Here is a 23,570-nt window from a genome sequence, read left to right on the forward strand (position 1 = left end):
CCTTTCGTGAGAATCTTGGATGCCAACACTTACTTGAGTTTTTGCAATATTCCCCCAGCCATCAGACATTTTTGCTACACCTGTTTATCTCAAGCAGCGTTGCCAAGTAACTTCCCTTCTTCTCACCTGCTGCCCAGACAAACTCACCAGTTGCTGGCAGCTCACTTGACTGTTTTTGGAACAGATTCAGGCAAACCAAAGCTGGTATGCCAGTCACCTGTCTTTGTAAATAAACTTTTATTGCAACAGAGCCCTGCCCCTTGTTTACATGTTGTTTATGGCTACTTTTATGCTATAGCAGAGAACAGAAACTACACGGCTCACAAAGCCAGAAATATTTTACTAACTGGCCCTTTACAGAAAAAGTGGGCTGACCTTGATTTAGAAATAGCACTAACATAGCCAGGGGTGGTGTAATCCGAGCACTCTGGGAAGCTGGGGCAAAAGGACTGAGTTTCGTAGCCTGGGCAACTTAGAGACTTAGTGAGACCCTGTCTCAAAATTTAAAATGTAAAGGGTTAGGGATATAGCTCACTGTGAAGGCCCTAGGTTCAACCCCCGGTACCCGCCCCCGCAAAAGCACCAAAATAGTAATTTTATTATTAAGATTGATTGCGGGGGAGGGGGGAGTACTAGGGCTCAAACCCAGGGGGGTTTTAACACTGAGCTACATCCCCAGCCCTTTGTATTTTTTATTTTGAGACAGGATTGTACCAAGTTGATCGGGCTGGCCTCAAAAGTCCCTCCTAACGATGGTGTTTGTACCTGTGGAGTCCAGAGAGCAGTGCCTCCCCTCTGCCACCTTCTCTGTACCCCACTGTCCCAGCCTACGTGGGGTTGTCTAGGAATCAACGGCTCCCTCCCAAGGAAGCAGCACCCTTCCCTCCACACCACTCCCTCTCCCCCTACTACCTTCTCTCTGCCAATTACTCCCTTCCTTCCTCCCTTCTCCCCAACCCTGCCCCGACATACCTCTTCCTTCCTTTAATAAACAGGAGAGTATCTGCCATGTGTTGAGCATACTTACCTTCAAAACCTTTCTGCAAAGTTTGAAACAGGCTTATCCATCTTGTTTGTCCTGAGACATCTGCCAACCTACCTCAAGGGTGGCATTGAGTTCGTCCTTCTCTTTCATTCTGTCTTCATAAGCCAGCAGCAATGGGGAAAGGTACTTTACATCCAACTGAAGATTACAGTGAAAGATGCAGTGCAGTAAAAGATGGTTAATGTATTTCCTACATTGAAATGTAATCAGCAAATTTTTAAAAAGGCAAAAACTCACTTATTTCGGAATGATTCTTAGTAGCTACACAAACAGAGCTGAGAAAATAGGGGCCTGAAATTAAATAACTCTCACTTACCAACCAGGGTGGTATAGGGCCCTTTGATGGGAGGCCTTCAATATGTAAACTCTAAGAAAAAACACATATTAAAGACAAAATAAACTATACTTCCTCTCAAATAGTGAGTCTTAGATAGTCTTTTAGGGGAGGCAGCTTGTGGTGGGGATACTAAGGATTCAACCCACAGCCTGTGCACTGGGCTACATCCCCAGAGCATTCTGAGACTGGGTCTTGATAAGTTGCCCTAGCTGGCCTCAAACTCAAGATTCTCCTGCCTCAGCCTCAAGAGAAGCTGGGGTTACAAGCATATGTGTCTTAGATATTCTTAAACTAGACCAGACATCACCCATCTGTGTGTGCATGTGCATGTGCGTGTGTGTGTGTGTGTGTGTGTGTGTGTGTATAAGAAACATTCTTTCTGAAATGATTTAGGAGTAATGCCCCTTTTCCTCTATATACTTCAGTGTATACTTTCTGAAAACAAAAACATTCATATATCCAACAACAGTACCAATATAAAAAGAAGGAAATCAAAACTGATACAATTTTACTTTCAAACAGACTATCTTCAATTTTGTTTATTTTCCCACTAATGTCCTTTCCCAATCAGGGATCCAGGAGAGGGTTGCATTTCAAATTGAGCTTCAACTTTTCTCTTCATTGTTTTGTAGTGTGAGGGCTGGAACTCAGAGCCTCATGTACGACAGGATGGTGCTCCACCACTGGGCCACACTCTCAGCCCCTGCACTCTGCATCCCTCTATCCTGTCCCAATATTTTACCAAGGGTCTTTATTGCCTTGATGAAGGAGAAGGGAGGGAAAGAGGGACAGTCTTTAGAAAGAATATGCTTTGAATACATTTTATTACTAAATTATAAGAACCCATTGGAATCAGAAATCAATTCAACGGTAAAGGCTAGAAAAAAATCTGATCTTTTGTAATTAGGAACATTACCTCTTCCTCGGACAAATGCCTAAATTTTGTTTGGTAGCGACTCAGTTCTACATTCAAACGATGGACGGTCATTTTCAAGCCATCATTCTCATCCACCAGCTCTTGGGCTTGTTTCCTCAGATAAAGTAATTCAGGTACAGCAACTCCTGAAAGAAAAATTAATGTAACATTATGCTATAATAAATTCCATCAAACTTATCAAGATTTTACATACGGTGATCAGGTAGTGAATTTTATGTATCTACAGAATAAATAATGAAAAGTTACCAAGTTTTTTAACACAAAACAGTCAACATTGTTTTGGAAGTTTATGGATGTTTTTGTGGGTACAATAATGCAAAATAATAAGTTTCTAAATAATAACTTTCTAAGCTGGAAAGAAATAGTCATTTCAGATGATATATTTGTGTCTTGAAAATTACACAGAATATTTCCAGTACAAACAAAATTGCATAAATGGAAAATTTGTTAAAACATAACTTTTCACATAATAGCAATCCACTATTAGAAAATACAATGGAAAATAAGTCCCACATAGAAACAGCACAAATGAAGTATCCAAAAATAAATGTGCCTAAGACAAGAAATATGCAGGTTCTGTTTGCAAAAAACCAAACCACTTGACTTACAGCCATTTATGGTCATGTTATATAAATATGAAAAAATATAAAAAATATTAGTGAATATTTATACAACCTTAAGTAAAGGACTTGATGCCAAGGGAAAATATTCTAGAGATTGAATTAAATTATCAACAAACTAAGGAAATATATACAAGACAAAGGGCTAAAATCCTTAACACATAAAGACTTCTGACAAGTCAAGAAAAAGAGAAAAGTCCTTCAACTTAAAGTAGGCAAATTTATGAATGAGAAAATTTATGAGATAAAATATCCACATAAAAAAGAACCAAAAAATCCAACAAAACAAAATAGCAATAAATATACAACATAAAATATTGACTCTCAAAATAAATAATAAAGTGTGTGAAGTCAGTTCAGCCCTTTAATAAAAGAACTGGGTACTCACCCCCACCTTCCTGAGAGGATGCTTTCTCAACCTCTTTCAGCCTTCCGTTGTCTTTTCCCATCCTTTTAAGTTTTAACTGTAATTTTTTCATTGCTTGTTTTATTACATTTAGTTCAAGTATAAGAGCTTGATTTGCATTGTGTAGGTGCAAATTGTCTTCTTTTAACTCCTCAAACTTTTCTTTGGTTATTTCTATACATCTCTGACGTATTCTGCCAGTTACATCTGAAAAAGTAAAAGGGAAAAGCTTGCAAGTATTGATGTTTACCATTTTACATCAAAAGAACATGAGACTTTATTTCCAAATCCATGTGAGCAACTACTTCACATCAGGCCTAGTGCTGTGTCCTTGGTCCCTGAAAGGGAATGGCCATGCAGGAAGAGGCCTGTGGTCTGGGGAGGCCATGATGGGTGGCAGCAAGAGAGGTGACAGAGGGGAGGCGGGCCAGAGGAATATTGTAGACAGCTAAGTTAAGTAGAAATATTATAGGCAGTCGGGCAGGGATAGGCCCTCAAGGAAATCTGCAGAAGATAAGAATAGGTTACAACTGTGGGATTCACTGAAAGCCAGGCCTCAAGATAAAGATGGAATGACTAGACCTACATACCTCCTGGAGGGATAAACAAAAATACTATGTCTGATATTCTACATAGGCATCAGTCACCAGGGTGGGTGTCTAGTACCTTCTAATTCATCTCTTCCAGAAAAGGTCTTTGTTCTTTTCATGCACACTTGCTACATGACCTGCTTCCCCACTGGATCAATTTTACCTAAGTGACTATACTTGTAGTCTTATTGATCATGATATTGTCCCCTATTGTACCCATCTCATGATTTTGTACTCACTTCATGATTTTGCTCTGTAAAACTTCCTTTGAGAAGTGGGCTCATGGGCAACCCTCTTGGGCCCCCTCCTGCCTCTCAGGAGTTATATCTCTCAATAAATATTTCTTACTCTTGACCTCCATTGTTCCTTAGAACTCATTCTTCGATTTTGGGGAATATGAACTCAGCATATCTGACACCTAGCAGGTTGGGAATTGTCATATTTCCCCTATATCATTTGGAGGTCCTATATCAGGAGGCCCTGGGGTTTGACAATGCACAGAGGAGTTTCCACCCTGCAGGCCACCAGGAGCCAGAAACTCTTCAGGACAGAGGGGTGAGAAGGAAGTGGTGCCACTCTCAATGGAGCTGAGGCCAGCGGGGTGGACAATGGACTGGAACAAGGCCTAGCCAAAGGGAGATTAAAGGGCAGCACTAGAGTAGGGCAGGGAGGAGGGGACAGCGACAGCAGGATTCAGAGGCCGAAACCCAACAGGTCTCAGTGGCTCACTGGGTTTGGGCAGTGAGGCAGGGAAATCAAGGATGAGTTTGTTAAACCAAAACTACAAGAGGCTATTGTTTGGGACTAAGGTCCTATAGTAGGCCCCAAGAGATCAGACTAAAAATCACAGTAGTGTCACTCATACTAAAGTCCCAAGTCCAGTACTGCACTGTTATCAACTAAGCTGTTATCTGACCTCAGGAGAGAGAGATAACCAAATTTCTCAAACAGGCCAGTTTCAATCGACCAGGATGATAAACTTCCTTCAGCTTTAACCCTTAAAACAAACAAACAAACAAACAAACAAACAAAGTAACCTGATATTAACCAGCCAGCTATTTTTGTACTGTTCTGTCTCCCTAAGCCCAATTTACAAGGAAAGAAATTGAAATGACCAATGGGGTCATTGTGGGTGGGGTAATTGTGATTGAACAGAGGCCTGTCATACTGAGCTACATCCCCATTTTGGGGTTTTGTTTTGTTTTTCGAGACAGAGTCTCACTATGTAGTTCGGGCTGGCCTTGAACTATGTAGCCCTGGGTGGCCTGGAACTCGAGGTAATCCTCTCACCTCAGCCTCCAGAGTGCTGGGATTACAGGTGTATACTACCATGCCTGGTAATCCCCCAGGCCTTTCTTATTTTAATTTTTATTTTTGAGATAAGGTCTTGCTAAACTGCCCAGGCTGGGCAATTTGGAACCCTCCTGACTCAGCCTCTCAGAGTGCTGGGATTTCAGATGTGTGTCATCTCGCCCAGCTTCCAATTCTCTTTTGTTCTTTGTTTCTCTTTCTTTGCCCTGTCCTTCTCTGTGTAGAAAGCCAACCTCTATTGCTCATGTCAGTGGAAAGTTTATTGTTTCATTCAAGTGTTGCCTGATGCTGGAATCACAAATAAAGCCAACTGAGTTCATTACATGCATCTACTGTAATTCTGTGGAGACAGTGACCTAGACAAGGGACAAGAGAGCAGGTGTGAGACTCCAGCAGGAGGGAAAGTGAACTTAGGTCAGGAGACGGCCCAGAGCTGGGAAGGCAGCTTCATTAGGACAGACTGGAGAGCCACCAGACAGAGGAGGTGACAAAGGGTTTCAGGAAGGAACAGCAAGAATTGTTAGAGGAGAAGAGTGTTCCAAGGGCAAGTTGTGCTCAAGATCAAAGGAGCTGAGAACCACAGCGGGCCCCTGGCCAGGACAGGCTCCCAGTGGAGGAGCAGACAGAGGCCGCGCTTCTGCAGGTGGACAGGGCAGGAGGGCCACCCTGCCCCTGACACACATGTGCAGTCCCTAGAACAGGGATGGCAAATCTTCTAGAGCTTTCAATGATAACAAACGGCCCACTGAGGCACACGTCCCATAGGTTCACCACCACTGCCCATGGTGGGTGGCAGGAAGAGAGGTGACAGAGAGGGGGTGGGGCCAGGGGAGGCCCTGGAGCTTTATAATGCAGAGAGGAGGTTTCATCCTGCAGGCCACTGGAGGAAAGGCTGAGAAACGGAGGACTCCATAGTTACACTGAACACAGGACTGAAGCACAAGAGAAATCCCAGGGTTAAAGTACAGTGTAGTTGAGGTTAGACCGAAGACAGAAGTCATAGCTAACTTGTGCTGGGAGAGGACACCAATAGAAGTGTGTCATGGCTTATATTTAGATGTCCCCCCAAAGCCTCATGTGCTTAAGGGCTTTTGGAAGGTGGCTGGATCACGGGTGTGTGATATTGGATTAAAGGCGCATGATAACTGGATTAGTCCACTGACTGGTTTAGTGTAGTCCTGGGTGTGGATTATGGGAAGGCCCACCCTGGGTGTGGATGACACCAACCAATAGGCTTGTAGCCTGGGTAGAACATGAATGGAAAGATGGAAGGTAGGCTCACTGCCTCCTGCCTACCCTGCCATGAACTGTTTTTCTTCTGCCATGATGCTCTGTCATGCTGCCCTCCCTTGGAGCCAATCAATTAAACTAAAACCTCTACAAACTGTGAGCTGAAATAAACCTTTCCTCCTTTAATTGTGGGTGTTGGGTATTTTGTCCCAGAAATGAAAAAGTAACTAAGACAGAGGGAGTGAGGCAAAGTGGCCAGGAAAGAGCTGATGTGGGGTCCAGTTAGAGCCCTAGGGTGCAAGAAGCAAGCAATCAACGACTGGGCCAAGCAGCAAGGGCAAAGACATTAGACAGGCAGAGCAGAGCAGGGTGCTGCAGGAAAAAGACAGCTTCTGCACCTGCTGGCTGGTCATATGTCCTGCCTGTCCCACCAGTCAATGGAAACAGGCTATATGGCTACAGACTCTCGGGTTTCTTCTGTTCAAGCAGCCTAAGTAGGGTCACAGCATTTCCAGATAAGCCAACAGACTCTCAAGGACCAATACAAGCACACCAACAAGAAAACCATCAAGTATCTCAGCCACGAGATGCACTGAAGTCAAATGACAGAGAATGGGTGTGGGGAGGGAGTGCAGCATAGATACAGAACTGGATAAATATACAATAGGTTCTCAGAAGAAGCCAGGCATGGTGGCACAGGCCTATAATCCCAGCATTCTGTGAGGCTGAGGCAGAAAGAGCTCAGGTTCGAGCCCAGCCTAGGAAACTTAGACCTTGTCTCAAAACAAAAAATAAAAATAGAATGAAATGTAGCTTGGTGCAAAGGCCCTGGGATAAAACCCCAGTATGGCAAGAAAAAAAATGTTCGGATGTTAGTATTTCACAGAAATCATTTTTTTTTTTTTGGTACTGGGGATCGAACTTGGGGCCTTGCTCTTTCCAGGCAGGCGGTGGAACCACTGAGCTAAATCCCCATCCTCACACAGAAATCATTTTCATTAGTAACAAAAATTTAAAGGATGGGCTGAACATAATACTTACAAAGTGGGCTAGAAGTTAGAATCCTAGCACCCTCCCAGAACACAATAGCAATAGCCCCAAGACAAAAAAGAGTCAACCGAACACAAAGGACAGATAAAAACTGGATTTTCAGACTACTAATGCAAGTCATACCAGCCTATAATCACAAAATCCACCTTAAAAGCTACTGTAGCACACCAAACTGCGCAAGTAATGCACCTCATAAAGTATCAGCCCCAGAGCAGAGCCCTCATTTGCATACACCAACTCCTCAGGGCCTAAGCATGCCCCTCGCTGCACCCCACCCCAGGACCTGAGTGCATGTCACATAGAGGTGTGCCCACCACGCAGTGTTATGGTTTATATCTAGACTTCCTCTGAAGACTCACTAAGCAGAGGTGGGGCTGCAGTGAGATGACTGAATTTTGTGGGTGTTATAGGGATAGGTAGATTAGTCACTGATGAGTTTATAGCTAAATGTGCTGTTCAGAGAGGTGGGCCACTAGGGGAGTGGCCTGGAAGGGCTTAGCTCCCTCTTTGGCTCTTCCTCTAGCTCACTCCTACCAGTCAGCCATGCCCCTCTGTCCTGGCCACGCCCCTCTGTGATGCTGGAGCCACCCAATTCGGGACTGAAGCCTGAGCCAAAATAAACCTCTCCTCCTTCAAATTGCTGGGGTCAGGCATTTTGTTCCAGCCTGAGGAAAGTAACTAAGACATCTGGTGTTTGGACCTTCTTTCCAGAGGCAAAGGTAGGAGTTCAACAGGAAAAAAAAACCTCTTTCCAAGTCCAATGATGGGGCAGAAGCAACATGCTTTCTAAGGAAAAGAAACCTAAACTTTACTTCCAGTGAGGCTGTTCTGTGCATTCACTAAAACGATAAGCTTTTCACACGTAAGGAACTCAAAAGGCAAATACCTGGGGAGGGAGGCGGCTTCTCACATAACAGAGTTCTTTCACCCTAGGGAAGAAACAGTATGGAGTGAGCTCGGGGTGTGAGCAGCTTCTGAGCGTGGGCAGGCAGAGCCCAGGGCAGTAGACACCAGGGGTACAAGCACACTTTCCCACTGCACTTTGGTTCTTGTGGTTCTCAGTTTATTTTAGCTTTAGGAAAGAACTATTATGGGATGATTTTTTTTCCACTACAAATAACAAGACTATTTTAAAATTATAGAGGAAATTCGATTTATTGAGAATATGGGTTTTTTCCAAATATGAGCTTACCTTTAAATTCAGAACAGAGTATTTATCATCTGATAAAAAAAAAGAAAAAAAGCCTCTTTAAAAGTAGATAAGAAATTTGACAAGTCAGGAGCGTGCAATCATACAAACTCACCTCCCACAGATGACCCGAGCAAGGCTCTAGACAGGGTCGGGATTTTGCACTGCCGCACAGCAAGTAGGTCCCAGGCCAAGGCAGGGCACCTGACTTTCAGCTGCTCATCTCCATCTGCCGTGCTTTCTCCTGAGCACTGTCATGGGCTCCAAGGATCGCAGACCCAAGCCCCTCCCAGCCACCCTTCCCTGCTGGCTCCTCCCCACCTCTCCAGCCCCCACACCTCCTCCCTTCCTCGCCGTGGGGGCCAAGGCTGACTCCTTCCCGCCCACCCTGTCTACAAGTAGCGCCCCCCTTCCTTGGTCAGAAAAATAGCCATTGCTTGAGGAAAACTGCCTGAGTGATGCAACTGGAAACAAAGCCCGCCAGGTCCTCACCTTCGGAGGACTGGGATCCCGGGCCCCCAGGAGGGGCTGACCTTAATTAACACTTTGCTACCATGAAAAGTTGGACATCTAGGTTGCTTCTAGAGTTCCACTACTGACGCACAGAGTATAAATAACTGAAAATAAGAACTACATAGTGAATTCAAGGACAGCCTGAACTACATTGTGAGACCCTATCTCAGAAAGAAAAGAAGTTGTAAATTTGCAGGAAAAAAATGTTTAATGCCCCCAGAATTCAAAACACCAACAAACATGCTTAAAGATACATAGAAGATTCCAAATCCACGTCTAGTTCATTAAAATTACCAATACTTGAACAATTCATCACCAGAGAGCTTACCTTTGGCCAAAAACTGTGGGAGCTGCAATCCCCCGACCAGCACTTGTGCCCCAAACTGAGGTTTCCTGGTGTGAACACGATCAGTCTCCAGCTCCCTGTTCTCATTCCCACCCTGCAGTTGGCACCATACTGAACTCTGTCAGTAGAGGGCGCAGGAGAGACGGGGGGGGGGGTGTCTTCCCTCCCACGGCTTCACTTCCTCCATTTGGGCGGGTGGGGCAGCCAGGTGCATCCTGCCCCGGAGAGCCTCACCTGAGTTACCCTCCAATCCCCAGCCCACGCCCTCTCCCGCCAGGCCTCAGCTCTGGGGCAGGGCAACCATTTCCTCAAAAACAGTGTGGCTGCTCCCTGAAGGGCTACTGGCATCCTTCTGCAGCGCTCTTTACCCCTCAGCAGGCAATCCTGTCAAACGAATCTCCCTCCCTCCTTCTCTGCTCAAATCACGCCATGGGCTCCATCTCCTGACTGGATCCTGGCTGGTATGTGACCCAAGCCACACAACACAGATGTTAGAAAGGGCAGAGAGAGCCACATGGACAGACTGGGGAAGTTATTCAGGGGCCCTTGTGAGATGAAAAGGCAGGTAAGGAAATGGTGTGCATTTTATAAATATGTATACACCATAAAGGGTTTAAAGTAATTATCCTAAGGTCCACAATTACGTGTGTTTAGTTCTATACATTTCCGTACTGGGCATTTCCCCCACCCCGGTATTGGAAGTGGAACCCAGGCCTGCTCACTGAGCTACATCTTCAGCCCTTTTTATTTTGCTCAGCTGCCCAAGCTGGCCTTGAACTTGAGAGCCTCCTGCTTCAGCCTCCTGAGTAGCTGTGATTATCAGACTTGCCTTTTTATAAACAGTGAAAAAAACCCTATTTCTATCATTTAAAATATGCTTTTTATGTGAATTTAATATTTATTAATGCTAGTCAATATTTTAAAATATGCATAGGCAGATGAAGTGGCACACACCTTTAATTCCAGCTACTCAGCAGGCTGATGCAAGAGGATTACTGAGTCCAGGAGTTCAGGGTCAGCCTGAGCAATGTGGCAAGACCTTGTATCAGAAAAATACACACACACATGCACACACATATATCTATACATGGTATATATGCTAACTATGTTACAGCTTGTGTCTAGATGTCCCCCCAAAGCCTCGTGCAGTCATAAGTGGGGCTTTTCAGAATGTGATGCTGGGATTAAGGATACAATGCTGGCACTGATTCAGTGTGATGCTAGGATTAAGGCTGCCCCACTCTGGGTATGAGTGCAGGTAGCCTGGATAGAATATAAGGGACAGAAAGAAGGCTGCTGCCATCACTTGCTGCTTTTGCTGCCTTCTGCCTTCCATGGACTGTTTCTCTTCTGTGATGCCCCTCTGCCATGCCACTCTGCCTTGGAGCCAGCTGACTATGGACTGAAGCCTCTGCAAACTATGAGCTAAATAAACCTTTTCTCCTTTAATTCTGGGTGTCAGGTATTTTGTCTCAGGAATGAGAAAAGTAACTTAAGACACTAAGGAAGAACAGTTTTACTCTCTTCCTCTCTGGTTTTACTCACCTACCAGTTTTATTCTCTGGTAGTAGAACAGGTACTACTATGCTAGCATTGTTCCCCCTCAAGCACCTTGTAAACTGATTTCCACAAAAGTGTCCCAAGCCCAGGCAGCTGTGAGGATCCCGATGAAGCAGTCACTGGTGGCCTGCTGTATGCCAGCTCCCCTCTTCACTTCCAAACATAACCCACTTCTTAGGAACCTCAAAACTATCCCAACCTTTGCTATAATACACCGAATGCTCTCATTGTGCAGCATGACACATGCTGTATAAAAACAGCTGACATGCACTTCCAGAATCGTATCTGAAACGCATCCATGTGCTCATACATTCAGCAAACTTTCACTGCCGGCCCAAGTAGCCAGGCCCTGCTCCAGGTCCTGGGTGGGGAAGGGGGCACGGGGGCAGGGATGGGGCTGGGCCACACAGGTGACCTCACCTGTGCACCCCCGGGGAGCAGGAGACAGAAGTCACAGTCTGGTAGGACACTCTGCCCCATCTGTCCTCTCACAGCCCAGGGCCGGCACCTTCTATGTCAAAGGCAACCTAATATCCAGTGAAAATAAATCTTAAGTATATTCCTAGGTAAGAACCCGGAAGCACAGTATGGAGGTGCAATAGCACCAATATTGGTATCCTATATGCTCATAAGAATTTTGGGTTTTGTTCTTTTTTACCTTTTTGTTGCGTAGGTGGAGGTATAAGAGATGACGAGCCTGGAAACCCATCTTGCTCAGAAATATTTTCATCATCTCCTCTGTCCACTTCATGTGACAATGGCACCTTTTTGTTACAAAAGATTAAGGGACAAACATGGGATAAGTGTTACTTGCATAATATGTCCCCTAACAAACCAGAACATCTTATTTCATACTGAAGCACCCATGCTATGCTGCTTTCCTTAGTGAGATCTAAGGGCTACCCCTGGGTCCCAGTGACACCTCTGACCCCTCAGGAGAAGCCTAGGGGACAGAGACAATCCATATGACACATAGCTGTGGAGCTGGATATCCCACCCAGGCCCTGGGGATGGTCCCCTTCCCCATCCCACCACCTAACTGATACTCATTTCCCCATGGGACAAGAACTGCTGACCTGCCTGGAGAACTGTCATCCAGGCAACAGTTAGGACCCAGGCCCTCCATGGTTGCTGACCTGATTCCACTGTTGGAATGGAACTCTCCCCTCCACTGCCATGATGAGCACCTATGTGGGTATCAAAGGTGGCAGGGCCACAGAGCTGTCCCTTAGAGGCTGTGCAAGGAACAGAACTTCCCCTGCCGAGGAAGGGGCATTCCCACGGGCAGGGATCTGGGGAATAGGGACAGGGGCTGCCCAAGGAGAAGAGTCAGAAGCAAGTCCCGCAGGATAAACTGGCCCAGTGCTCTCCAGGTTGGCTGCCCTTCTGCTACCCAGATTCTGCAGTAAACTCCTGCTGTGGTCAGCTTGGCAGCTGGCTGTGCTGAAGGCTGGCAGGGAAGTGGTGGCAACCGCCCCCAAGATACCCTTAAGAAGGGGCACTTCAGAGCTGAGAGCTGAGGCTGCTGGGTTCACAGGCTTTGTGCACATGGCTCTCAGGTGACCTGGTTCAGGGGAAGGAGTAGCTGGGTCTCCCAACCTACTCATCATTTGAAGGAAAAAGAGAAAGGACTTCTTGCTTTTGTGGCAGGAGGGGGCTGCAGCTGGGAACTAAACATAGGGCCTTCCACATGGTAGGCAGTGGTCTACCACTGAGCTACATCACCAGCCCTTTTTATTTTATTTTGAGACAGAGTCACTGAGTTGCCCAGGGTGGCCTCAAAGTTGTGATCTTCCTGCCTCAGATCCTGAAGAGCTGGGATTCCAGGCATAAGTCACCAACTTGGCACACCTCTTGCTTTTCACCTCCCAGGACCAAACCTCCCCAAGATAACTAAGCTATCCATTAGGATCAAGGAACTGTGAAAATGGTAAGAGCATGCAAACAGCATCATAAAGACACCCGACGTGGCAAACTGTCTGGCAACATCCACTAGCACTATGCCTGATCAATGCCTACGATCATGTATTCCCACTCTTCGGGTCTTTCACTCACCACAAGTATAGACACGTGTGTGTCCAAGGACACATCTGCAAAAGGTCATAGCAACACTATGCCCAAGAGCCCCAAACTGGAAACAACCAAACCAGTTAAGTGGATAAATGACTGACCAGCTGGTTATACAATGCAATGCTATATATCAATAAGAATGAAACAACTGCTGCTACACACAATAACTGAAGACTTAAAAACTCCAAAAAATATGTACTGCATGGTTAAACTCATGTAACTTTCAGAGTTGGCAAAACTCTGAGCCCTAATTCACATAACTTTTAAAGATCTAATCTAATTTTGGAGCTAGGACAATGGTGAAATCTGGGGGGGAACGGTAACGGGGAAGGGGGACTTCTAGAATCCTGGGATGCTGGTTATGCTCATTTGTCTTGAGACAGGGTCTCATTTTGTAGTTCAGGCTCACCTTGAACTCAGCATGTAGCCCAGGCTGGCTGTGAACTTACAGCAATTCTCTCGCCTCCACCTCTTGAGCGCTGGGATTACAGCTATGTGCACGACCGCGTCCAGCTCAGCTATGTTCTTCTGAATTTCTGTTTTGTGTATATGTGGTGCTGAGGGTTGAGGCCAGGGCCGCCTGCCTGCTAAGCAGGCATTCTACCACTGAGCTACATCTCCAACCCCTTTTTCATTTTTTTAGAAAAATCTCATGGTGGCTATTTTGTAAAAGAGTGTGTGGAGTTGTACACTTGTGATTCCTGTACTTTTTATGTATATTTAATATATCAATTTTATTAAAAACATACTCTTATAAAGAACTTGTGATACTATTCTACAAACATATTCTAAAAGGCTTACCTTTGAGCATTTTTTTTAAGAACTCCCCAATATTTCTGAGTGTGATAATTCCCTTCGGTAACTAAAACAAAACTTGCTTGGGTGCTGAAGAAGGGAAGGAAGCCGCAGGCCCACCCTGCCTCAGGGCTGACAAGAACCCAACAGCGCCTTTCACTCATGGCCTGCGGCTCTTGTCCCAAACCTCTTCGTCCTCTTCCTGGGTCTGACACTAACTTAGACTGGAAAGAGCAAAGGACACACACACCGTCATCTCTAGGGAGACCGCTGAAGTAAAAACAGTATCACTTCCAAAGTCATAGAACAATTGAAATAATGTCAATCCAAAGAAAGAAAGGAGAGCAGAGGGTGTAGCTTAGTGGTAGGACACTAGCCTAGCATGGGTAAGGAAGGCCCTGGGTTTGATCCTGAGCAAAAATAAAATAAGATAGCCAATCTAAATTCAGACACATGTATATATATGTACATATTATATTATAAAAATAATATATAAAATATTATAAAATACTACACTATATTATAAAAAGATTAAATCATCTGGTTAAAAGACAAAGCCAAAGATTGCCAAACTGAGTTAACAAAAACTATATGTGGCATTGAACTGTACACTTCATTTAAATGCCTGAATCACATGGTATGTAAATTATATGTCATTAAACTTGTTTTTAAAAACAATATGCTGTCGACAAGACACATTTAAACATAGGACATACAAAGGTTGAAATTAAAGGACAGAAAAATATTGACCATGAAAATATCAAGCAAAAGAAAGTTGGAGAAAAAAACCCAGCTGGCCCTGGAGACATGTGGCCCTTTCGAATCCTGTACATCAAATCCTGCATGTGAACCAGGGTAACAAACAGCACTGAGTTAGTGGGTGGTCAGCCACGCTAAAGGAACAGAAGAGAGACCTGCACTATTAAGAGACACATGGCAGCTGGGTGTGGTGGCACATGCCACTCAACAGGCTGAAGCAGGAGGGTGTTCATGGGTGTGAGGCCAGCACGGGCTTCATCGTGAGTTCAAGGCCAGTCTGGACTACTCAGTTTTAACACACACACACAGAAGAGACACATGACAATATTCCTCTAGTTAGGCATGAGTTTGAAGAAGGGTTACAATGTGCAGACTGAAAAGTGATAGGAAAATTAGCTTTTGGAGTCCAAGGAAAGAGCAGATTGCTAGGGGTTTTTTGTTGTTGTTGTTTTGTTTTTTGGTATCAGGGATCGAACTCAGGATCTTGCGCTTGCAAAGCAGGCACGGTGCCACTGAGCTAAATCCCCAGCCAGCTTCTGACATGAATCCTCATCAAGAACACAAAGTCGTTTACACTTGTCTTTGAAGGCCTTGATTTTGCCACATAAAGGAATGAAACTTAAATGTTAGCCTAACTAGACAGAAATGAGGCTGGACACATAAATCAACCAAACAACTAATTGATAAAAAGCCTGAAAGCAAAAGCTTTGAAATGCAGAAGAGAGAAAGGAAGCACTTCCTCAGCACTCTGTGCTATTTCTTATAGAGGGGGTGCTGAGGCAGGGACGAGGGGACACTGCTCACCAGGCTTTTGTGTGGCACGGTGTACGCAGCATCCCTGTGGCCGCCTCTTTCCTTCTGGGTGCTGCCATCCCCCGTCTCCTCCTCACTGGACGACTCCTGTGTTTCAGCATCATCTTCTTCCCCATAGCCTAGCGCTTCAAAGGATGATAAAGAATGTCTCCTTCCTGCTCCACTCTGCCAACTTGGCCTGTGTTAGAATATTAAAGAACATAAACAAATGACCTAATGCTTGACTTTTTTTCTTTTTTCTTTTTTGCAACACTGGAGATTGAATCCAGGGCCTTCACACTGAGACATATCCCTAGCGCACTCCCTCACATCCTTTTCACCCATTTTTGTTGACACAGGGTCTCACTAAGCTGCTAAATTGCTGTAACTTGCAGTCCTCCTGGCTCAGCCTCTCGAGTGCTGGGATTACAGGCATTCACCACCAGGTCTAGCTCAATATCAACACATGTATTAAATGCATTCCCTCTAAGCCTCCATAACAGCAGTATTATACTACAGTATAAAATATATAGAAGCTCCAAGATTAAACCACTCACTAGCTCACCTTTTGGTCTTTCTTTGGGGGGGGGGATGTTGAGACAAGGTCTTGCTATGTAGTCCTGGCTGGCCTTGAACTCACTACGTAACCCAAGCTGGCCTTGAACTCACAGTGATCCTCCTGCCTCAGCCTCCAAAAATGCTGAGATTACAGACATGCGCCACCACTCTGGGCTCTGCGCGCTTGTCTTTCTAGTTGTGGTTGTTCTTTTTCTATTTATTACTGTATACATATACAATCTGTCTTGGTTTTTTTTTTTGAAGAATATTAAAATTAACCCTTTCTAAAAAGGTAACAGTATATAATAGAGTAACAATTTAGGGCTGGGGACTTAGTTCAGTGGTTCCGCTACTTGCCTTGCAAGCACAAGGACAAGAGTTCGATTCCCCCCCACCGCCCCGTACCAAAACAACAACAACAAGAACAGAAAACAAAAAACAGAACAATTTAACTCATTTAAGCACTTAGCAACTTAGTAAGACCTTGTGTCAAACTTTTTTAAAAATGCGAGTGGGGTAGTAATATAGCTAGGTGCAAAAGCCCTTGGGTTCAATCTCCAGTACTGTAACAACAACAAAAAAAACCCCAAAAAAAACAAAAAAGAAAAGGACCAGTGTGTCATCATTTAGCAAGATCTACCCTGGAGAATTTTATTTTTGTTTTTTGGGTTTTTTTTGTTTGTTCTGTTTTTTGTTTGTTTGAGACAGGTTGGCCTCAAACTCACTTCTGTTGCCCAGGCTGGCCTCAAACTAGCCTCCATCCTCCTGCCTCAGCCTCCCAACTATGAAGAAAATTTTGATCAAAGCAATTAATGTCCCTGAACAGCGTCCCTTTAACGCTAGTGATAAAAACTGAAGGACTAACACTAGTCGTGAACACTCGTGCATGAGCACACACAAGCACACGGGGCACGGTCCCTACCGAAGCCGCGGCTGGGAGGCGGTGGCGTAGGGTTCGATGAGGCTGTCCTTCTCGGCGCAGGAAGCGTCACTCTCAGACCGCGACCTCTGGCGAGGCTGGGGGATGGCGACGGTCCTTCCAGTCAGCGTCGTCGCCAAAATGGCCGCGGCAAGCGCCGACCTGGGAACAGAAACAGCGCCCTGAGACCGGGAGACAGCACATCCGGGACGTCCAAGGCTGCCCTGGGAACCACAGAGATCTTCTGGACATCGCTATGGGCCCACAGTCCGCGGGGCCTCCAGACAGTCTCCTGGTTTTCACACTGACCGTAAGGATGACTATACTCTCAGCCCATGTCGCACAGAAATTAAATGACTACGATTTCCTACTCAAAACCAAATTTTAAAAAATTTTTGAAGAGAAAAAATTAAAAAACAAAAAGATTTTCTCATCAAAAAGAGAAAGCCAAGTCTCTAATGAAGGCAGTCAGATCCCAAAGTCTGTACTCAAATGGTATTTTTATTAAAATGTCAGATCAGAATGGAGAAAAATAACATAAAAAAGACATCAAAGTTTATTTGAAAACACTTGGAAATTAGTCAAAAGTATGTTACAGGTAAAAGAGTAACAGATTTATCCTCCTGCCTAAAAAAGGCCAAATGAAACAGACTTTTTTCTGGTTGTCGGGCTGACTACAGGAGAGAATTCACAGGTCACAGGGCACAGGCGGGGACCGGAAGCGCAGCCAGGCAACTTCCCAAGCTGTGGTGACCAAGCTGACAGCTGGGAAGGGACGCCAGACTGAGAGAGTCTGCAAGACAGCAGCAGTAGGAGGGAGCTGCTCAGAGAGAAGCTGGGAGATGCGCACAGGTGCCCCGAGTGTTCAGCAGAAGATTCGTCAGCACATGCTTGTGAGGAAAGCGGCGAAGGCTGGAAAAAGAGAGATGTCCAAAGCATTAAAGAGACAGAGACAGATGCTTACACACTGCCTGGGACAGTGCCACTAGGCTGGAAAAACATCACTTGTGGGACACTGGGGCCAGAACTCGGAAGGGCATCCTAGCTAAGCTCAGCCCCAGACCCTCCCTGACAGATCAAGCCTCCAAAGATCAAACTGTTGCCTACTCACTTAACTGCATCCAGGAGCAAAGGTCAAGAAGATTTATAGAAATACAAAAATATGCAGCATTTAACAAGGTAAAATTCATAACAATGTCTTGCACCCAAAGGTAACAGGAATGTAAAGGGACAGAAAAACATGGCCTATAATGAAGAAAAGAATTAATTGAAATTTGAAATCCAACAAACATGTGAGAATTAGCAGGAAAAGATATTAAGAGAGCTAATTTAACTGTATTTTATATGTTCAAAAACATTAAGTAGAGCCTGGAAGTTTATAAAAAAAAAAAGACCTGAACTTCAGGAGATGAAATGACAATCAGAGATTTAAAATATACTGGAGGAAATTAATAGCAGATCACACATTACAGAAGAAAAGATCAGTGAAACTGAACACAAAGACAATAGAAAACAAAATGAAACAGAAGAAAAAAAAGAAAAGAGCATTACTGAGATATGAGATAAAAAATACTTTTTGTTTTATGTTTTAAATACTACATTGGGCTGGGCATGGTGGCACACATCTGTAACCCCAGTACTCAGGAGGGTGAGTCAGGAGGATCACTGTGATTTCGAGACCAGCCTAGACGGCACAGTGAGTTCAAGCCAACCTGAACTACATAGCAAGACCCTGTCTCAACCCCCTAATACATACATACATATGTACATACACAAACATACATACATACTACATTGGGCTGAGGGTACAGCTGAGTAGTAGAGCACTTACCTACTTCACAGGCAGCCCTAGGTTTAATCCCTAGCATACACACACACACAAAATCCATTGAATCTTGGTGCAATTTGTTACACAGCCTTAGATAGCTGATATAATAGCCTTTTCATCAAAGTAGTGCTGGGAGAAGTGAATATTCACATGCAAAAAAGAAAAAAAATGAACTTGTATCCATGTCTTTCATGCCATATACAAACTTAAACTCCAAATGGATCACAGAACTAAATGTAAAGCCTAAAACCAACTACTGGAAGAAAATATAGGATAAAATGTTTGTAAACTTGAGTTAGGCACAGATTTCTTAGGTATGATACTGACAGCATGTATTTTTCTATTAAAGAAAAAACTGATGAATTGGATTTAATAAAAATTAGTAACTTCTGCTCTTTGAAAGGCACTGTTGAGAGAATAAAAAAACAAGCCATAGATCAGGAGAAAATATTTGCAAATCACATATTTGATAACAGATCTGTTCTTTTTTTTGGTACTGGGGATTGAACTCGGGTCCTTGTGCTTGCACAGCAGGTGGTGAAACCACTGAGCTAAATCCCCAGCCCTTGATAAAGGATCTGTATCCAGAACATATAAAGATCTATCAGAATGCAATGATAGGAAAATGAAAAGCTCGACTTTGGAAAATGGGCAAGACTTGAATGGACATTTCACTAAAGAAAACATACAGATGATTTTTTTAAAAAAGCATATTAGGGCCGGGGATTTAGCTCAGTGGTTTTGCTGCCTGCTGCACAAGAGCAAGGACCCGAGTTTGATCCCTAGTACCAAAAAAAAAAGCATATTAAAAGATGCTCAGCACTGTTAGTTATTAGAGACACGCGAAATAAACCCACAGTGAGATACTAATCATGTGGTAGTTTTTGAGTTTTGTTCTGCTCCACAGCTCCTGTGACCTTGATATTTCCTAAGAGACTAGAGCAGTAAGAGTATCTTATTTAAGTATTTGGCCTTTAGTCCTTGGTTCCTGAAGTGGCTCTAGAACAACTTCAGAGCAATAAAAGTAAACGACACAATCTTTTATTATTTACAAGCCCTTTCAGACACCCAAGTTTCGGTTACTGAGGTGATCTGCTCAAGTCCCTAGATAACCACAAGAGGAGGGGATTGGTTGCCATAGGAACCAACCCGGGCTTTCGAGAGTAGAGACTTTCAGCTCCATCTCCCACCTGTGGGGAGGTGAGAGGTTGCTAGTTAAAGGGATCACTGATGGGCATTTAACCCACCATGCCCACATAATAAATCTACCATAAAACCCAGAAAGACTGGGTTCAGGGAGCTTGCAGATAGCCAGACCATGTGGGGGCTTCTAGGAAGGTGTACAAGAACACATCCATGTGCCAACTCCACGGGGACAGAAGCTGTCTCATCACCTGGATGTCTGTGTCTTTATACATACTGTGTCCTAGGCTGGGGATTTAGTTCAGTGGTGCTACCACCTACCTTGCAAGCGCAAGGTCCTGAGTTCGATCCCCGGTACCAGAAAAAAAAAATACTGTGTCCTTTATAAGTAAACTGATAAACATGTTTCTCTGACTTCTATAAGCTGCTCTAGCAAATGAATCAAATGTAAAACGGGGGACTGTGGGGACCCATGTTTGTGGCCAGTATGTATAAAACACAGGTGAAACAAGCTGGGCTTGTGACTGGCATCTTAGATGTGGAAGGGGCAGCATTGGGGACTTAGCCCTCAACCTGTGGGGTCTGCTGCTCCCTCTAGTTAGGCACTAGAAGAACTGAACTGGGTCAGAGGAGACCCGGGTGGTATCCACTGCTGAATTAATTGCTTGTGTGCTGGTGGGATGGGGGAATCTACACCTTTTGGAGTCACAGAAGTGATCTCTGTTGATTGATGCTGGTTGAGAGTACAGGAGAAACAGAGGGTATAGTTGTGGTGGATTAATTAATGGTCAGCTTGTAACACCTAACTGAATTAGCCTGGTCTGGGCATGGAAGACCCACTTGAGGACTGTTGCCAATAGCCATAAAAAGAGAACTGGAAGGAAAGATTGTGGCCTACTGATTTTTCTAGGAGGAGCTTGCTGCAGATGGTTTTCCTGATGTGAACTTGGCTGTTCTCATAGGAGGGGATCTTGGGGCCTTGCTGTTGCTGGGAATGGCTGCTGTTCTCATCAGGGGAGCTCTGATCTTCACCGTGAACATTACTTCCTAGCTCCAAAGTAGATCCCTCAGCCTGATGGCACAAATCCTTCATCTCACTGGTATAGGTTTTTGGCTTCCACCACTGCCCTTTGGGCCTTTCAGGTGCAGATCCTCAATACCAACAAGCATGACACATTGCCATGGGCTCTAGGCCACTGGCTGGACTCGTGGAGGACACTGCCTTGGACTCTAAGCCTTTGGGCTTTGAGTGTATGGTTAATCTCTTACACTCCTTTGTATTTAACTTTTGGGTAATTATCATAAAATGATCCTATAAATTGTGTGTCCTGTATTAAATCTATTTCCCTTGGAAACCCTGACTACAACAATAGGAAAAGTCATATCCTCAGAGCTGCATACTATTAAATGTCCCCCCACTTTGTGGCACTGGGGATTGAACCCCAGGCCTTTGCACTGAGCTACAACCCCAGCCCCTTTTTTATTTTTTATTTTGAGATAGGCTCTCACTAAGCCACTAAATTGCCCAGGCTAGGCTCGCTTTCTTTTTTTTAAATTTAAATTTTTATTAATACTTGTTTGGAGTACATAATGATTATATTCATTGTGGGGAGATGGTACAGGTACATAACACATCTTGATTCTTTTTATGCTCCCGCCCCACATCTCTTGGTCCTCTTCCTGTTTGCAAAAGATCTATCTTGCTGTTTACTATTATCTATCTTTTCTTTCGCTCTTTGATTTATTTCTACTTTGGGTTTCTCATATAAGAGAAACCATGAGATTTAAACTTGTGAATCTGATTTATTTCACTTATTATGGTTTCCAGGTTGAATTTTCAATCCTCCTACCTCAGCCTCCCAGAGTGCCGATCTTACAGGCAAGGCATGTGTTATGGCTTATGTTTAGATATCCCCCAAAAGCCTCATGCAAGTGAAATGGGGCTATTTTGGAGGTGGCTGAATCTACAGTGTGTCATGCTGGGATTAAGGGCATGTGATTACTAAACCACTATATGTGAGTGATTGGTTTGACAACGCCCTAATCCCATTAGTCTGAATAAGATAAAAGGGGCAGAAAGATGCTGTTAAACTTCTTTTGTTGCTTTTGCTGCTTCTGCTCCCATGAACTATTGCGCCTCTGCCACCCTGCCTTGGAGCCAGCTGATTATGGACTGAAACCTCTTTGAACTGTAAGCCTAAAAGACCTTTCCCCCTTTAACTTTGGATGTCAGCTATTTTGTCTCAGCAACAAGAGAAAACAAATTTGGTACCAGAGAAGTAGGGCTGTTGCTACAACATTACCTGGCCATGTGGATCAAGAGCCTTTGGAACTGGCTTATGGGAAAGGGAAGAGTTAGGAAAGGTTCGGAGATGCCGGCTGAAGCAGAGCTGGAACTCCTGAGGCTGTTCTGTATGGGAGATTCTGGTCAGAGCTCAGATGACCAGAAAACCAGTAAAGATCAGGCTCGGGAGGTTTCTGCTGGGAAGACTCCAGATGATGTGTGTTATGGTTTGGCAGAAAGTTTGTCTGCATTTTGTTTGTGTCCAGAGACTTTGCCTGAGACTGATTTCAAGGCAAGCTAATGTTAAAGTCATGGCATGGCTGCTGTTGGGGGCTTTTAGCCAGATCTATGTTGAGAATCAAGAGCAAAGATCCCAGCAGAATGACTTAAAATGTTTTGAGTTTGGCCAGAAAGGAAGCTCCAGTAAAGCTGTGGACTGTAAAGATAGAGCAGAGGAGATCTTGATTGCTGAGAAAGAACAGGAAAATAAAAAAGATGGTGTGAGGGTATCACAAGAAGCAGCAGGATCTCACCCTTTAAAGCCTCAAAACTGCAAAAGTGAATGACTTTGTTTTGAGAAGAGAGCCCCAGAGCACCATGTTCCAGAATGGCAGCAGCCTAGAGAATCTGTTCCTCAGAATTGGACTCAGAGTGCTCAGCAATCGCACTGAACCCCTACAGCTCAGAGGAAAGACTAGCTACTGCTCCAGAGGGCAGCTGACCTTGGCATCATCCATGTGGCACTGGTTTTAGGTGCATGCAGAATGTGAGAGTTGTGGGGTCAGGAAAGCTTCCATCTAGATCTCAGAAGAAGGCCTGGGAGCCCAGGCAATGTGCCCCTGAGAAGGCAGTGTGTGAAGTCGAAGGTGCAGCGGAGACCCCAGAAGTTTGAAGAAGCCAGGAGTGTGGATTGTCTGAGAACTGCAAGGAGGGAGCAGAGCTGCCCCAAGAGAGAAATAATGGGAGCTACAACCACCGGAAGTGCCATAGGGGCGGAGCCACATAAGCCCTTTGGAGTTCATAACTTGCCACAGATTGCCAGGGATGCTGGAAGTTGGAACTGTGGGATTTAATGTTTGCCCTGCTGGATTTTGGACTTGCTTTGTTCCCATTCCTTTGTATGCTCCTGTCTGTAACTTCTGGAATAGAAATGTCTATCTTATGCCATTGAATGTTGCAAGTGTTCGACTTTTCTTTTCATTTGTACAGAGGCTTGCAGCTAAAAGTTCGCCAGTTTGCCTTAATTCTCAGAGGAGACATTGAACTTGGACTTTTCAGCAATGCGTAG

The 23,570-nt window shown here is 44.5% G+C and overlaps 1 protein-coding gene across 4 annotated transcripts in view; it reads right to left on the minus strand.

Moving 5' to 3' along the window:
• Cep89 (centrosomal protein 89) overlaps positions 1-23,570 on the minus strand; it is a 50,219-nt gene that overhangs the window by 20,972 nt on the left and 5,677 nt on the right. For 3 of the 4 annotated variants that reach the window (XM_087191022.1, XM_087191018.1, XM_087191021.1), the window contains exons 3-11: positions 17,031-17,189; positions 15,563-15,749; positions 11,793-11,898; positions 8,719-8,747; positions 8,413-8,455; positions 3,328-3,552; positions 2,299-2,444; positions 1,362-1,412; positions 1,100-1,183 (exon numbers count right to left, since the gene is read on the minus strand). In XM_087191022.1, coding sequence (XP_087047148.1) covers positions 1,100-1,183; positions 1,362-1,412; positions 2,299-2,444; positions 3,328-3,552; positions 8,413-8,455; positions 8,719-8,747; positions 11,793-11,898; positions 15,563-15,749; positions 17,031-17,189 — 1,030 coding nt within the window. The remainder of the gene's footprint in view (positions 1-1,099; positions 1,184-1,361; positions 1,413-2,298; positions 2,445-3,327; positions 3,553-8,412; positions 8,456-8,718; positions 8,748-11,792; positions 11,899-15,562; positions 15,750-17,030; positions 17,190-23,570) is intronic. The other variant, XM_087191019.1, reaches the window with a different exon arrangement.

The sequence above is a fragment of the Heterocephalus glaber genome, unplaced genomic scaffold (assembly GCF_053883595.1).
Source record: "Heterocephalus glaber isolate CG9 unplaced genomic scaffold, H.glaber_assembly_v1.0 deba00001561, whole genome shotgun sequence".
In the NCBI taxonomy this organism is placed as follows: domain Eukaryota; kingdom Metazoa; phylum Chordata; class Mammalia; order Rodentia; family Bathyergidae; genus Heterocephalus; species Heterocephalus glaber.